The 16,009-nt window shown below is 40.2% G+C and overlaps 1 protein-coding gene across 1 annotated transcript in view; it reads left to right on the top strand.

The window, feature by feature from the left end:
* The first annotated feature begins 76 nt into the window (after positions 1-76).
* The window catches only part of EXOC5 (exocyst complex component 5), a 51,828-nt gene continuing 35,895 nt past the window's right edge, over positions 77-16,009 (top strand). The window contains exons 1-2 of the mRNA NM_001192711.2: positions 77-341; positions 15,374-15,468. Coding sequence (NP_001179640.1) covers positions 315-341; positions 15,374-15,468 — 122 coding nt within the window. The 5' untranslated portion in view covers positions 77-314. The remainder of the gene's footprint in view (positions 342-15,373; positions 15,469-16,009) is intronic.

The raw sequence follows: 16,009 nt of genomic DNA, 5'->3' as shown, positions 1-16,009 counted from the left end.
GTTCGCCCGCTGCTCGCCTCCTCGCCGGCCCCTCCCAACAGCTACCCGGGCGCGCGCAGCTCCACTTCCGGCGTACGAGGCGGTGACAATGGGAGCGGCGCGGGCGGCGCTGGGAGGCAGCTGACAGGCGTCTGCGGCTTCGCTTCATGGCCGTTCTCCCGCCCCGCCTGGGCTCTGTGGGGAGCGGGGCGGCCCGCAGCGGCCGGGAGCCGGAGCTGGCGAGCCGAGCGGGGACCTGTGTACCGCGCCGCTGAGGCGCAGCATGTGAAGCGGAGACGGCATCCAGTGCGAGGCGTGCCTCTCAGCCGGCCGGGATGGCCACGACGGCCGAGCTGTTCGAGGTGGGTCCCCGCGGCTCTTCAGGGAGTGGCAGGCCGGGGCTGCGGGCAGAGGAGTGGGCGTTCGCCGCTGCCCGAGAGCAGCCCGACGGAAGGAAGGTGCGACGGCGAAGGAGTGGGGTGGTGGCTCGGGTGTCGGCGCAGGCGGAGCGTGAAAGGGGGGAGGGGTAGCTTGGGGCCCCGGGTGGGGAGGTGGGCAGGGGTGCGAGCCAGGAGTCCTAGCAGAGCAGCGTCGGCTGGAAGGGAGCCTCGGGGTTTGGGCTTTGGAAGATGAGCTCGGGATGGGACGGGCTGACTTAGGGCGCGGAAAGAGGAGGCTGACCCAGGTCTGGCGAGTTCCGTCTTGTCGCCTGGATCCCCGCTGGTATTCTGGGCGGGGGCGCGGCCCTTGAGATTGGGACGACAGGGGGCTTCTCGTGATTGAGTAATGACTCCGTTAGCCAGTGTTGGAAGCGCCGCTTTACCAGTTTACCCTTTCATTCGAGAAGGCTGTAGTCTCTTTTTAGGACAATAGAGGCCTACTAAACCCTTCCCACTGAAGAAAGTCAAAACTAAAACTAACATTTGTGTTCGGGTCTTGAGGAGTTGAAGTGTAACGCGTGAGACATTGACATTCTAATATGTTTCCTGGACCGTTTTCAGTCTCTAAAACTTACAACTGAGCTAAGGGGAATCCAGTGTGAGAAGCTGTGATGCTTGAGATAATAGAAGAGGAAAATTTTAATTGGACCACCTAACAACAGGGTATCTCCTTTTGTGAAAGAAATGAAAGCTGAGATGTGAAGGAGAGAGAAGGATGGACCCTTTTTGTGTGTGCTTATGTTTCATACTGAGTAACAAAAGTGTAGGTAATAATTAAGAAGACAATAAGTTGACAGTAGATAATTTCTCCATAGGTGAAAATTGGATTCTTTTTTCTGTGTAAGATTCAGCAGGCTTTGTTTTGTTATTTTGGGTCTTTTTTTTTTTTTTTGGCTTAAAATTTGAATGCCACAGCTTTTGTAACAACTGGGAACTTTTCATTTGTTGCTGTTAATTTAACTATGTTTTGGAATTCTGTCAGCTTTTGGATAGATAATGCATTTGTTGAGGAATAGTGTATGCTATTGTTATAATAAATTGTAATAAAATAGTAATTTGTGAGTGAAGGAGTATAATTATTAGAAAGAATTGGGAAATATTAATTATATTTCCTCAGATTTAAGTGTAGGGACATATATTTATTGCATTAATTTCTCTAACTCCAAAATTGTGCCATTTGTTTATTGATTGACAGGAGCAGGGAGACCTTCTTGCTAAAAGCTTTTACTGTGTGTTCCTGAGCCAGATACTAATTTATGAAGTTGAAATCTTTCATGAAATAGGGAACCAGCCAGCTGTTAATATACAGAAAACTGTTAACTTTGTCATACCGTTCATAAGATATTAACCTTTGGGCTTATGAATTCCCAGTTGTCTTTTTTTCTTTAAATGTTTGATCATATGAGTCCGCATATACTTCCTTGAAAATGTATTTGATTTCTGTTCTGCATGGGGGAAGGAGAGGAAATAGAGAAATACGTGTAGTTTATTTTGCTTTCTCATGTCTTGCCATTTACTAAGGTAGTTAAACTAAATTAGGGTCTGAGTTAATGCAATGACATCAGTTATGAGAGCACGTAATACTTAACAGTGATAATACAAACAACTAGTCCTGTGTCCACAGGGTTTATAGAGTGCCCTTGATTGAACATGCTTGTGGATCTTAACACATGTGACTTTCTCTTTGCTGACCATGTGTAACTTGTTGCTTCATCAAAATTAAAAGTGTATTACATTAATAGTTACAATTAAATGTTAATAGGAATGATAAGTGTATTTATCTTTTCAGCCCTACAGTGGATTCTACCCTTGAATAAGTTTTCACTGCTAAGTGAAAAGTTGGTCTGTTTGCTTTACAGGGAGAAGGAAAAAAGAAAAGAACCAAACTTTAGCTATCGCTGCCATTTCCTGTTGCTATTGCCTTTAGAAGATAGCTTGTAGGACAAGTCAGGGAGTGCCTTTTTTTCTCTTATTTTCCTTCCTTAGTCACAGCTGGAGAACTATGGAAAACAGATTAGGATGTAGTCAAGGATATTTAGTTTTTATGCATCCTGGCTTTAATGTACCAATAAATTGGATTGTGCCTTAATTTTTTCACACTGAAAAAGAAGTTAAAGCAAAATTATGCTTTGCATCTGTGAAATGTCTTAAGTGTTAACCCTGTTTCTTTTAAAATCTTGTTGATCCTGTGAGACTTCCTTTTTAACATAAACACTTTCATACAACAAAAGTGAACTACACGATATTTCCTCAGTTGACAGAAAAGATTTAAAAGTTCTGTCTGCAGTGTTTCTAAATGATCACCTCAGGATGGACATTCTAAAAAGAGTTCATATGTGGTTTGTGTTATGTCTTCTACATATAAAAAGTGGCTGGGATAGTAAATTTTTTCTCTGTTGTCATAAGTATTCTTCTCTTTTCACTGCACTGCTGAGAACTCTGTACTCCCTTCTCGCTTGCTGTTTTTCTCTCCTGTCATTCTTCTGCTTGGGCAAGTTACCTTTACGGGAGGATTCTTTGTTAAGCAGAGTCTGTTGAGTACCTACTAAGTTAATGAGGCTTCATGTCTCAAAGAATTTGCTATAGACATATTAATCCTATGAGATGTGAAGAAAAAACACAACTGGTTTAGAGCCCAAAAAAGTTTTGGATATGGGCATGCTTTATTTCATTAGAGATTTACAATATTCCTTGGTATGTTAAAGATTTTAAGAAGTTCATTTCCCAAACTTCTTTGACCATGAGAATGTTTTATTTTCTACTATTAATTTTGTGAATTCCATGGAACATTGGAAAATGTTGAATTATAAATAGAACTTGCCCTTAATGTTAAATAGAGGGAGAGAAGATAGATATATAGCTACATACTTTTGAAATAAAGTTATAAATGGTGTCAGGGGTCTAGGTAAAGTGCTATATAAGTGGAAAGGATAGGAAGATTACCTCTAGAAGTGGGAAAGGATTAGAAAGTGGCATTTGAATGAAATACAAAGGATAAATTAAATTTGAGTTTGTGAAACTGGGTGGAGGGACATTCCAATAAAGCAGACCATACAAGTGTAGACCCCCAAAACAAGGGAAGAGTTCATCTTAGTTCATGAAGTATAGCATGCATGAAGACGAGGAGTGGCATGTAAGGTAAGAGTTTTTAATCACTGAGAATTAAGAATTTGATTTTTTTTTTCTTTTTTGTAAATGTGGATGCATTAATAATAGTGCTTGAAGTCAGGTAATTGGACTGTGGTGACAATGACTCTTTGACTTCCAGATTAGAATTTGAACAGTGAAGAACACCTTTGTATAAAAACATATTTATGTCTCTTAGATTTCAAAATAAGTTACACAGACTGAAGACTTATTCAAAAAGATTCTGTTGTTCAATTAACTAGTTAGTAATGAACATGAAATATACAAGTAAGGACCACTCCTTTACTTTCAAGATGTTGATATGCTACTTGTTTTAGCCATCAGATCAGATCAGATCAGTCCCTCAGTCGTGCCGGACTCTTTGCGACCCCATGAATCGCAGCATGCCAGGCCTCCCTGTCCATCAACTCCCAAAGTTCACTCAGACTCATGTCCATCGAGTCATATTAGCTATTAAATACGTATTTATGGAACTTGGCCATCGATTATAGTATCAGTGTATAAAATGGATTCATTCAGTAAACATTTAGCTTTCCTTACCTCACCTACCCTAGGCCAGAAATCCTTCCAGGTACTGGAATTAAAAGATGGTTTGAGTTAAAAATCTAGTTGAGGGAGTGAAAGAAAAACAAAAACAAAAACATTTCTTCTCTCAACACTTTACCAGTACTCTCAGTATTGCATTACTTCTGACACCAGATGTATGGGGATGGAGGTTTTTTTCCCACAACAATTCAGTTTTCCAACAGACACTGACTGGGTTTTCTACAATTCACTCTAATTCTGATACTGTTTACCTGGAGTTAGCTTAAGTCCCACAAAGGGCTCGAAGTTAAGGGCTCAATCTCACAAAAATGATCCTACTCTGGATATCAGTGTTGTCATCTCTTTCTGATTGGCCAGCCATAAATTGGAGGTTCTCATGACCTCCTCTTTGGGTTCAGTAGTTTGCTAGAATGGCTCACAGAACTCAGGAGAACAATTTAGTGACTAGATTACTGGTTTACTAAAAAGCTCAGGAACAACCAGAGGGAATAAGCGCATAAGGCAGAGTATGGAGGAGTACCACGCTGCCATTCTCTCCTTGGGTGTGCCACCCTTCGAGCAACGTGATATGCTCCAAAACCAGGAATTTCCCTGGTTACCCCACACTTAAGGGATTTTTATGGAGATTTCATCATGTAGAGAATCAATTATTCACTCAATCTCTAACCCTTCTCCTCTTCACAGAGTATAGTGGATGAGGCTGAAAGTTCTGGGCTTCTAATCATGCTCTATCTTTCTGGTGACCAGCCACCATCCAGGAACCCATCAAGAGTTGCTTCAGTGGAGCCAAAGGTGCTCCCAGGAGATTCCAAGAGATTTAGGAGTTCTGTGTAAACCACTCCTATCAACTTTGTCACTCAGCAGATTAGAAGAGTTTTAGGAGGACTGTGTCAGGAACCAGGACCAAAGACCGCTGGAACAAAAGCTCTCCTGGCACGCTTATCACTTAGCCTCGTAGTTGTCTTGTGTGTGCTTTCTTTTAGCCTTTCCTTGGGTAGGATGAATCCCATTTTGCTAGCCTGAAACAAAACATTTGTAGTGCTTTTCAAAAGAATTAGTATTCAATAAATGTAATTAAATCCACCGCAAAACACAGTCTCATGAAAATAAAATCAAATGTGGTTAAAAGGAGAAGCCAAGTGGGTACAATTCATTGAGTTCCAGTGCTGGAATCACATAAAGCTCGTGTTTGGTTTCTAGTAGAGTCTTGGATTTACAGCACCATTAGAATGCCTATTTTTTATTTCTAGAGTGGAGCATGGTGGTCCTGTCTTTTTTTGGTTTTGGATATAAGGGGCAAATCTTGATTTTCAAGGTCCTCAGCAGGGGATTTAGCTATGGGCAAGCAAGTATCGTGAATTATTGTGCATCTGCGATGTGCTCAACGTTATTCTGTTGACCACAGCTGGAAAGTAAGAGAAATAGATGACAAAACCTGCCCTTGCTTTCAATTTAAGTGTAAGAAGAGAGAAACTTACAGATGTTACTGCTTCTGCTGCTAAAGTCACTTCAGTCGTGTCCGACTCTGTGCTACCCCACAGACAGCAGCCCACCGGGCTCCCCTGTCCCTGGGATTCTCCAGGCAAGAACACTGGAGTGGGTTGCCATTTCCTTCTCCAGTGCCTGAAGGTGAAAAGTGAAAGTGAAGTCGCTCAGTCGTGTCCGACTCTTAGTGACCCCTTGGACTGCATCCTACCAGGCTCCTCTGTCCATGGGATTTTCCAGGCAAGAGTACTCGAGTGGGTTGCCATTGCCTTCTCCCACAGATGTTAGTATAAAGCAATAAATGACAAAATGGAAGTGTTACTGGTATCAAATATTATTCTGTGTTGGGATTTGAATTTTTAAGCCTCGTGTGCACGTGTGTGCGTGTGCTTAGTTGTAGCCAACTCTTTGCAACCCCATGGACTGTACCCTGCCAGGCTCTTGCGGTCCATGGGTTTCCAGGCAAGAATACTGGAGTGAGTTGCCATTTCCTTCTCCAGGGGATTTTCCTGACCCAGGAATTGAACCCTGGTCTCCTGCATTGCAGGCAGATTCTTAATGAAGTGGGCCACCGGGGGAGCCCTATCAGCTTCATGGGGATTGTTTAAGAGTGAAGACATCAGTTGAGATAATCTAGGGAAAAAATCCTTTTCCCACAAGTATCCTTGTGGATTGAGTAACTTGGTCACAGGTAAGGAAGCAGAAGTAACATGAGTTTGAAGAGAAGATGAGAGTAGGCTCGTGGTAGTGTGCCTGTTCATTTTGGGGTGCAAAGAAATCAGGTTAGGTAGTTCTGGATAAGGAAATGGCAACCCACTCCAGTGTTCTTGCCTGGAGAATCCCAGGGACGGGGGAGCCTGGTGGGCTGCCGTCTATGGGGTTGCATAGAGTCGGACACTGAGTGACTTAGCTTCAGTAAAATAAGAACTTAAAAGGGTAGATTTAAGAGCGTGAACATCATAGTTTTGAAATTGCATAGGGAAGTTTCTGACTAAAAGTGAATAGTGTTTTAAAGATTAGTTTGACAGTGGTCTGTTACATAGTGAATTTAAGAAAAGTACTTTGTACAGGAAGTACCTGAACCTACTTGTTAGTTGCTTTAATAGGACCCAGAAATACTTCTTCCTGAAATCCTCTGAGCCTTTTTTTTTTTTTTTTACCTTGGTAAGTGAAAATATTATAGGTTCTTTGAGTTTGTAGGTGCCTGTAACAATGGACACGTTTTTGGGTAGACTCCAGCAGTTGGTGATGGACAGGGAGGCCTGGTGTACTGTGGTTCATGGGGTCGCAAAAAGTCGGACACGACTGAGCGACTGAACTGAACTGTAACATATTTTATTGAATATTTTTGAGAAAGTTTAGTTGGATTTTCTCAAGGAGAAAGTGTTAAATTAGGGATTTATGTTCCTGTTCAAGGGCTTGAGGTCTTAATTTTTAATAGAAATGACTACAAACCCCATATTTTTATTACAATTGGTAATGAATATGAAACTTATAAGAATATGAAATCAGTTTAACAGATAAACATACTAATAAATTACGTGAAGTTTGTCTTCCCTGGTGGCTTAGTGGTAAAGAACCTACCTGCCAGTGCAGGAGATGCTGGTTTGATCTCTGGATCTGAAGGTCCTTTGGAGAGGAAATGGCAACCCACTCCTTTTTTCTTGCCTGGGAAATCCCATGGACAGAGGAGCCTAGCGAGCTACAATGTATGGGGTGGCAAAGAATCAGTCACAATTTAAGTGACTGAGCATGCATGCAAAGTTGAATTTAACATGATAGTATCTTTGTAGTACATACTTAGATCGTTTTGGCTGATTTTGCTTTTAATTACTATAGAAAAATAGAGATTAAGATATACTTTTGTTAGATTCATGAAATTCTAGAAGATTTTGGGGGGAATTGTTTACAGGTATCTTTGAGAATCCTCAGGAGGAGTTGGTCATTTAGAGGTCTTGAAGAATTTGTTAATTTGCCTATCTTTTTCTCATTGTAAATGCCTTTGCAGTGCTAAGTATTAATAAGTTACTGGGATTTATTTAGTTTTATAAGCAGAAAAGACTTTTTGTTTTTTGTTTTTTCAAAACTTCCATTTTTTTAAAATTAGCAACTGATTTATCTTTAACTCTTGTGATAATTTGATTGCCTCAAGATAAAACCTGCACTTCACTTCCAGGATACTGTTCTCTCCTAGTAGTTCCTCCTCCTTTACTGGTCCCTCTTATTTTGTCTCTTGATGGTTTCCTGTCCTCTTCCTATTTCCACATGTTGGCATGCCCTTCTTCCTGGGTGATCTAATCCAGTTCTGAGGTTTTAAATAACTTTAAAATTATATCTAGCACCAGTTTCTTCCCTGTCATACAGCTTATTTTTCTGACTATGTGCTTTACATTTTCACATGTATATCAGATTGGCATCTTCCGCATATAATATGCAGAATAGAGCTCTTGTTTCCCCACTCCCTTTTCCATCTCCTTCCCAGTCTCAGTAAATGGTACCACTCACTGTTCATACAGTTGTTCTGGTTGCAATCATGATTCCCTTTTAAAATTTCTTGCCATATCCAGTTTATCAGCATTCAGTTCACTCACTGTATCAGTTCAGTTCAGTCGCTCAGTTGTGTCTGACTCTTTGCGACCCCATGGACTGCAGCATGCCAGGCTTCCCTGTCCATCACCAACTGCTGGAGGTTGCTCAAACTCATATCCATTGAGTCAGTGATGCCATCCAACCATCTCATCCTCTGTTGTCCCCTTCTCCTCCTGCCTTCAATCTTTCCCAGCATCAGGGTCTTTTCCATTGAGTCAGTTATTCACATCAGGTGGCCAAAGTATTGGAGTTTCAACTTCAGAATCAGTCCTTCCAATGAATATTCAGGACTGATTTGCTTTAGGATAGACTGGTTTGATCTCCTTGTATTCCAAGGAACTCTCAAGAGTCTTCTCCAACACCACAGTTTGAAAGCATCAATTCTTTGGCGCTCAGCTTTCTTTACAGTCCAACTCTCACATCCATATGAACAGCTCCTTTAAAAGGTCATGAACCTGGCGATTTGACAGTATCCCTTACATTGCTACTTTGATCTGAGTCATTAGCATCTCTTGACTAGACTACTACAATGTTGTAGGTTTTCTCAGAGAAGCTGACTTTAAGACAGTTTAGTCCCATGGATGGAGGAGCCTGGTGGGCTGCAGTCCATGGGGTCGCTAAGAGTCAGACACGACTGAGTGACTTCCCTTTCACTTTTCACTTTCATGCATTGGAGAAGGCAATGGCAACCCACTCCAGTGTTCTTGCCTGGAGAATCCCAGGGACGGGGGAGCCTGGTGGGCTGCCGTCTGTGGGGTCGCACAGAGTCAAACACGACAGTAGCCGTGTGCAGAATATTTATTAGAAAGTACCCTTGGGGTGAGTATATGTGAAAGGACAGGGTAGATAAGCAAAACTGGGTCTTAGGAGAAATAGCAGTACAGTGCTGACCCAGCAACAGTGGTGATGATTCCTATGGGAAGTTCTGAAACTAAAATTACCTGTCAGAGTTGCCCTGATTTTTACTCAAGTGGTCAGGCCTTTATATCCTTGTCTTAGTAATTAGATAGAGACCACATTGGCTTTCCCAGGTGGTGCAGTGGTAAAGAATCTGCCTGCCAGTGCAGGAGACGCAAGAGACCTTGTTTGATCCCTTTGTCGGAAAGATCCCCTGGAGTGGGAAATGACAATCTGCCCCAGTATTCTTGCCTGGGAAATTCCATGGAGAGAGGAGACAGTCCATGGGGTCGCAAAGAGTTGGACGCAACTGAGCAGACACAGACAACATTGGGAAAAGTATGGCATTGAGTGAAGGAGCTCTGTGCAGCTGAAGGATCCCTGAAAATACTGCCAGGTGAATGCTCTGCTGGCAGCACTGCTGGCAGCTAGAGCAAGACCCTTCTTGAAGGAATATCTGGACTACACATCTGTGTTCCCTGCAGAACACTCCTGTGCCACTAAGCTCCATGTTTTCATATACATTGGTGGGGGGAGGAGACAGGTAGCTCTTCTAGCACTCCATTTGGGGTTCTTACCCTGGAGGAAAATTAGAAGTGGAATGAGTGGCAGAGTCATCTTGTCTACCTGGTTATTTATTCTTCCATAGTAAATGTCTCCTTGTGGATGTTAACATGTGATACTAAGATCTTCATACTTCATGCCCAGTCTCATGTGTCCATTCATGTGTGTCAACCCCAGATTTCCCTGTTCTCTTTCTTCCAGTCTTTCTCCTCTGATAGCTAGGTCCTTGGCCACTATCCATGAGTCCATGTATATTCTAACTAGGTCAGTTTTCTGACCACCCATGAGGATGAACAGTCATTGCCTTTTGGGAGGATATTTTTCTTGTCACCGAGTTTCAAGGCCACTGCTGAGGGAAGTTGTGATTGCAGCTGCTGTTCATTTTTATTTGACACCAACATGCTTAGCCAACTCTTGATGAAGTAAGCTCATGCTTTTCCTTCTCTGTCATCTGGTTTCAAGTGATTCCCATAAGGCCATACATATGAATTAAGGGAAGCATGCTAGTGCAATAGTAGTGAAAAACATGGGCTACCTGCTTATGCGTTTGCTTTCTGGCTCTGTTCTTGTTTGATTCTGGGGTTACTACTTCCATCTTAATGATGAATAGTTTCTGGATCTACTTAACATCATGATTTCTTGAGTCCATTGGAACCTAGACCTCCAATGAAATCTTATGACCCCATGGATTATACCTCACCAATGTGGCCTTGGATTAAATACCCCCTTGTATTACAATTTCTCAGGTATAAAACTAGGCTATATTAATAGAACCTACCTCATAGACTTGTTAAGTATGTGTTAAATAAGATTGTAAGTGCTAGGCACATATTTGGCACATAGTAAACACTTTTAAAAATTGGTCATTACCGTCTTATTTAGAAGTCTTTCATGTGTTTGTCAGACTTTCTAAAGTTCTGAGTAGCTCTAAGCATAAATTCCTTTGAGTCATTGTTTCTCAATTTGTGCTTGTAAATTAAGATTTGTTAAACATGTCAACTCTTTTGTCTCAAGTGAGGTAGACTCAGGTATGATTATATAAATATGTTTGCTAAGAGTTGGAGAAGGCAATGGCACCCCACTCCAGTACTCTTGCCTGGAAAATCCCATGGAAAGAGGAGCCTGGTAGGCTGCAGTCCATGGGTCGCTAAGAGTCAGACATGACTGAGCAACTTCAATTTCCCTTTTCCCTTTCATGCATTGGAGAAGGCAATGGCAACCCACTCCAGTGTTCTTGCCTGGAGAATCCCATGGGTGGAGGAGTCTGGTAGGTATGGGGTCGTGAAGAGTCGGACAGGACTGAAGTGACTTAGCAGCAGCAGCAGCAGCTAAATGAGTAAATTGTATTTTAGAGGATCAGAATATTTACTTTGCAGAATATCTAACTCATCCTTATGATTTAATCATCAATCATGTCAGCACCTGGGTAAACTGAATTTATTTATTTATTTGCAGTTATTCCAAAATATTGGCATATTCCCCATATTATATAATACATCCTTGTAACATATCTTACATCCAATAGTTTGTACTTCCCATTACCCCACCCTGATACTGTCCTCTTCCCTACCATTGGTAACCACTAGTTTGTTCTCTATATCTGTGAGTCCACTTCTTTTTTGTTATATTCACTAGTTTGTTGTATTTTTTAGATTCCCCATTATAAATGATTTTGTACAGTATTTGTCTTTCTCTGTCTGATATATTTCACTTTCAGCATAATGCCCTTCAAGTCCATCTGTGTGCTGCAAATGGCAAAATTTCATCCTTTCTTATGTGTTGAGTAGTGTTTCATTGTATCTATATACTGCACCTTCTTTATCAGTTCACCTGTTGATGGATACTTACATTGCTTTCATATCTTGGCAATTGTAAATAATGCTGCTATGAACATTGAGGTGCATATATCTTCACAAATTGCTGTTGTTGTTATTGTCTTTTCAGATATATACCCAAGTATGGAATTTCTGGGTCATATGGTAGTCCTGGGCTTCCCTGGTGGCTCAAATGGTAAAGAATCTGCCTGCAGTGAGGGAGACTTGGGTTTGATCCCTGGGTCGGGAAGTTCCCTTGGAGAAGGAAATGGCAACCCACTCCATTATTCTTGCCTGGAGAATTCCATGGACAGAGGAGCCTGGTGGGCTACAGTCCATGGGGTTGCAAAGAGTCAGGACATGACTGAACAGCTAACATACTTGGTAGTTCTATTTTTTGTTTTTTGAGAAATCTCCATACTGTTTTCCACAGTGGCTGCACCAATTTTTATTCCCACCAACAGTGTAACAAGGGTTCCCTTTCTCCACATCCTGGCCATCATTTGTTACTTGTGTTCTTTTTGATGATAGAGGAGAAGGCAATGGCAACCCACTCCAGTACTCTTGCCTGGAAAATCCCATGGATGGAGGAGCCTGGTAGGCTGCAGTCCATGGGGTCGCTGGGGGTCAGACACGACTGAGCGACTTCACTTTCACTTTTCACTTTCACGCATTGGAGAAGGAAATGGCAACCCACTCCAGTGTTCTTGCCTGGAGAATCCCAGGGACGGGGGAGCTTGGTGGGCTGCCGTCTATGGGGTCGCATGGAGTCGGACACGACTGAAGTGACTTAGCAGTAGCAGTAGCCATGTTGAGCATCTTTTCATGTGCTTTTTGGCCATCTATATGTCTTCTTTGGGAAAATGGCTATTCATTTCTTCTGCCCATTTTAAAATCTAGTTTGAACTGAATTTTTTAAAAGTAGCTAGCAGTTTTGTTTGCTTTTAATGCCTTGATCATATCGTATGTTTATATTTCCTAGAACTGTATTACTCTGGCTGCTATTTTTCAGTTATTTTGACCACTATGAAAGAACCTTTTAAAAAGAGTCTTTAAAATTTTTTAAAAACCTATTTATATTGTTATGTGTTCTTGCTGCTGCTGCTGCTAAGTCGCTTCAGTCGTGTCCGACTCTGTGCGACCTCATAGATGGCCTCCTACCAGGCTCGTCTGTCTCTGGGATTCTCCAGGCAAGAACACTGGAGTGGGTTGCCATTTCCTTCTCCAATGCATAAAAGTGAAAAGTGAAAGCGAAGTCACTCAGTCGTGTCCGACTCTTATCGACCTCATGGACTGCAGCCTACCAGGCTCCTCTGTCCATGGGATTTTCCAGGCAAGAGTACTGGAGTGGGGTGCCATTGCCTTCTCCGGTGTTCTTGCTACTTGATGTTTATTTTTTAGCAATAACTGATATTAACACTAATAAAAATTATGGTTTTCTTTTAAAATATGTACAGTTTGAAAGTTGATCATGGATTTTATGTATACAAGGCATGTGACAGTTTATCAATTTATCAATAAAATTATTGGCTTGTATTTTAATGTTAAAAGACAGAATCAGTGATGTGCATGTGCCTTCATGTGGCAGTTTTCACCTTTTTAGCTTCACCTCTTATTCTCACCACCTAAACTTTAGGCACAAGGAGCTATTTGTAGTTTCCCAAAGCAGTGGAAACAGCAATTTAAATCTCAACTCTGCAGTATACAGCTTGCCTTATCTTGGGCAAGTAAGTGTCCTCTCTAAGTCTCAGCTTCCTCATTATAAACTGGGGATAAAATAGGACCTCTGGTCTTAACTGCACACAGTGAATGTTAAATGATTATGTGAGCCATTATTCTCGTTGGTGTTTCTCCTCTTTTTCTGATGGTTATTGTTCTGACTGAAGCTTATCCTCTCAGTCCTCCTCGAATATCAGACTGGTAAGCCATTCTCTCAAATTCCAATGTGATGTGATGATGATAAAAAGACAGGTTATCATCTATGGGTTTTAACTGTCAGTTCTGTCTACATCCTTCCATATGTGGTATTTGTGATCTAGTCCATTTTCCTTTAATGGGTTAAGCTCTATCTTCTCTTTTCCTAATGGTCTGGAAAACTGTTCCATTTTTTTTCTGGCTGATTTTTCTTCTTTCCTCTGGTCTCAGCTAAAGTGTCATGCTCTCAGAAAGTAAGACTGTTACAATACTCACTTTTTATACCAGTCTTCTTTCATTTCCATCTTCCCTTCATCTCTGTTGCTGTTTTTTAGAGCATTCAGGAATTTCTTTCCCCCACATTTATCACAATTGTGATTAGTTATTTCTGTAATTACTGTTTAAGGTTTGTATCCTTTGTAGAAGATCATTTCTGTGAGAACTTGCAGAGACTTGTGTATTGAATTCACATCTGTATTCTTAGTGCCTGCCACAGTGCTCAACACAAGAGTAGCTGTTTACTAAACATTTGCTGAATTAAGAAATATTCTTTTTCCATCACTCAACTACCTATTGAGTTAACAACTCACTCAGCAATGTTAGTACTGAAGTTTGTGTACAAATTTTAAATTTTACTTGTCACGTACTATTACTGTATTCTTTATACTTTTTCCCTGTTCATGTTGTAAGTTTCTGAAGGGTGCCATTTGTGTTATATACATCTTTTTATTCCAAAGCCTAACAGACTGCTTGGCAGTGGAAATTTTATTGTTCAGTGAATGTTCATCAATGAAAATATGTTTTTAAAGTATGATTAAGAATGGAAAGTTTTACAGATACAAGAATTCAAACTGAAATCACCAACAAATGCTATCAGTTTAAGTTACATGCTAAGTGTGAGGCAATATATATGATACCTGTTTATATGAAATAGGGTAATATGGAAACTATGTAAATTCATGTGTTAATATTATGTTTAAAAAACACATTATCAGCTGATGGTGAACATTTGAATGATAATTTTCTTAATTGGGCCTTCTATTCTGATATTTTTTTTAATTCTTTTTTTCTGTAAAGTTTAGAAAATTTTGTCTTGCTATTTTAATATTAGATATTATATGTGAGCATTTTTTATCATTTCATTAAATTTTTTTACAACATGATTTTAATAGGAACATAATTTTTTATCCTGTAAATTGAGTATAATTTTTCAATAATGATTCTGTTGATATTTCTGTAAGTAACTTTTCAGCATTATACATATTACAGAAATTTTGCATTCATACCTACTTTTTCCCTTAGAGTTTTAAAAGTAGAATTACTGGGTTAAATGGTGTGAGCATTTGTAGACCTGTTGATGTTACCAAAATGTTGCTTATTGCCCTCTAAAAATATTGTACATTTTAACTTTTCTAACAATAATGAGCCCACTCCAGTGTTATTGCCTTGGAGAATCCCAGGGACGGGGGAGCCTGGTGACGGGGGAGCCTGGTGGGCTGCCGCCTATGGGGTCGCACAGAGTCGGACACGACTGAAGTGACTTAGCAATAAAGAGAGTGTGAATTTCAGCCTACCTGCTCCTGTATTGCATATTGTAATTAAGGAAATATTGTATTTAAATACTGTAATTAAGGAAAAAGAAAAAACGTTGTCAGTGAGGCCCCCCAAAAAGTAATAACTTGACCTTATTTGATTTCTAGTGAAGCTTTATAGGTTTCATGTTTCTTGGCCATTTTTATTTCTTCTATAAATTGTTTTCTTTGCTCACTTTTCCATTAGTTTGTTCCTGCTTATCAAACTCTTTAATATCCTAATTTTCATTAAATGATTTGTTTATTGAAGACTTTTTAAATAGAGGAAGCTTGTATATTTTAATAATTAGATATATTTAATTAGTAGTTTAATTTCAGTTCTCACATAGTATTACCTATTTCATTTTTGTAAGTAGTAGTAAGTTATGTATGAAACTTTTAAAAGAACATTTATTTTGTAAACTAGGAGCCTTTTGTGGCAGATGAGTATATTGAACGTCTTGTATGGAGAACCCCAGGAGGAGGCTCTAGAGGGGGACCTGAAGCTTTTGATCCTAAAAGGTGAAGTAAAATTTTTTTTTCATAGACCCAATCTAGTACAAGTTTGTGTCTGGAACAGAGGTGACTGTTGGAATTCCTTTCAATATTCATGAAAAGGGAGTTAACAACTGGCCAATAAAAGGAAGAAGCATTAGAAGCTTGAGCTTTATTTATTTTTCCTTTTATGTTTCTTTTATTTTAGAAAAGGACTTTAAGTGACATGGGGGAAAGGATTTTATTGCATTATGAGAATTTAATCTTTTCTCCAATTAATAATAAATTAGAAATTACTGGTTATACCTCTAAAATAAAACATGTTGAGTATGCCGTTTTAAGTATTGTTGTAAATTGGGGGAACAAAATTCACCATACCTCGAATACACAGTATTATGTTTATATAGTACATTTTACCCTTTTGACTATTTCTGTAAAATTGGTTTCATTTCTGGGGGTTAATCTGGAGATTTCCTATGAGGTTTTCATTTATATCAGAGATAATCCCTAACATAATGCTAGAGAGAAAATTAACATGTTCATCCCTAACTCAAGGAATGCTCACTAA

This window comes from Bos taurus, chromosome 10, assembly GCF_002263795.3.
Source record: "Bos taurus isolate L1 Dominette 01449 registration number 42190680 breed Hereford chromosome 10, ARS-UCD2.0, whole genome shotgun sequence".
Classification (NCBI taxonomy): domain Eukaryota; kingdom Metazoa; phylum Chordata; class Mammalia; order Artiodactyla; family Bovidae; genus Bos; species Bos taurus.
Note: the sequence above shows the minus strand (reverse complement) of the source record. Positions and strands in the feature narration are given on the sequence as shown.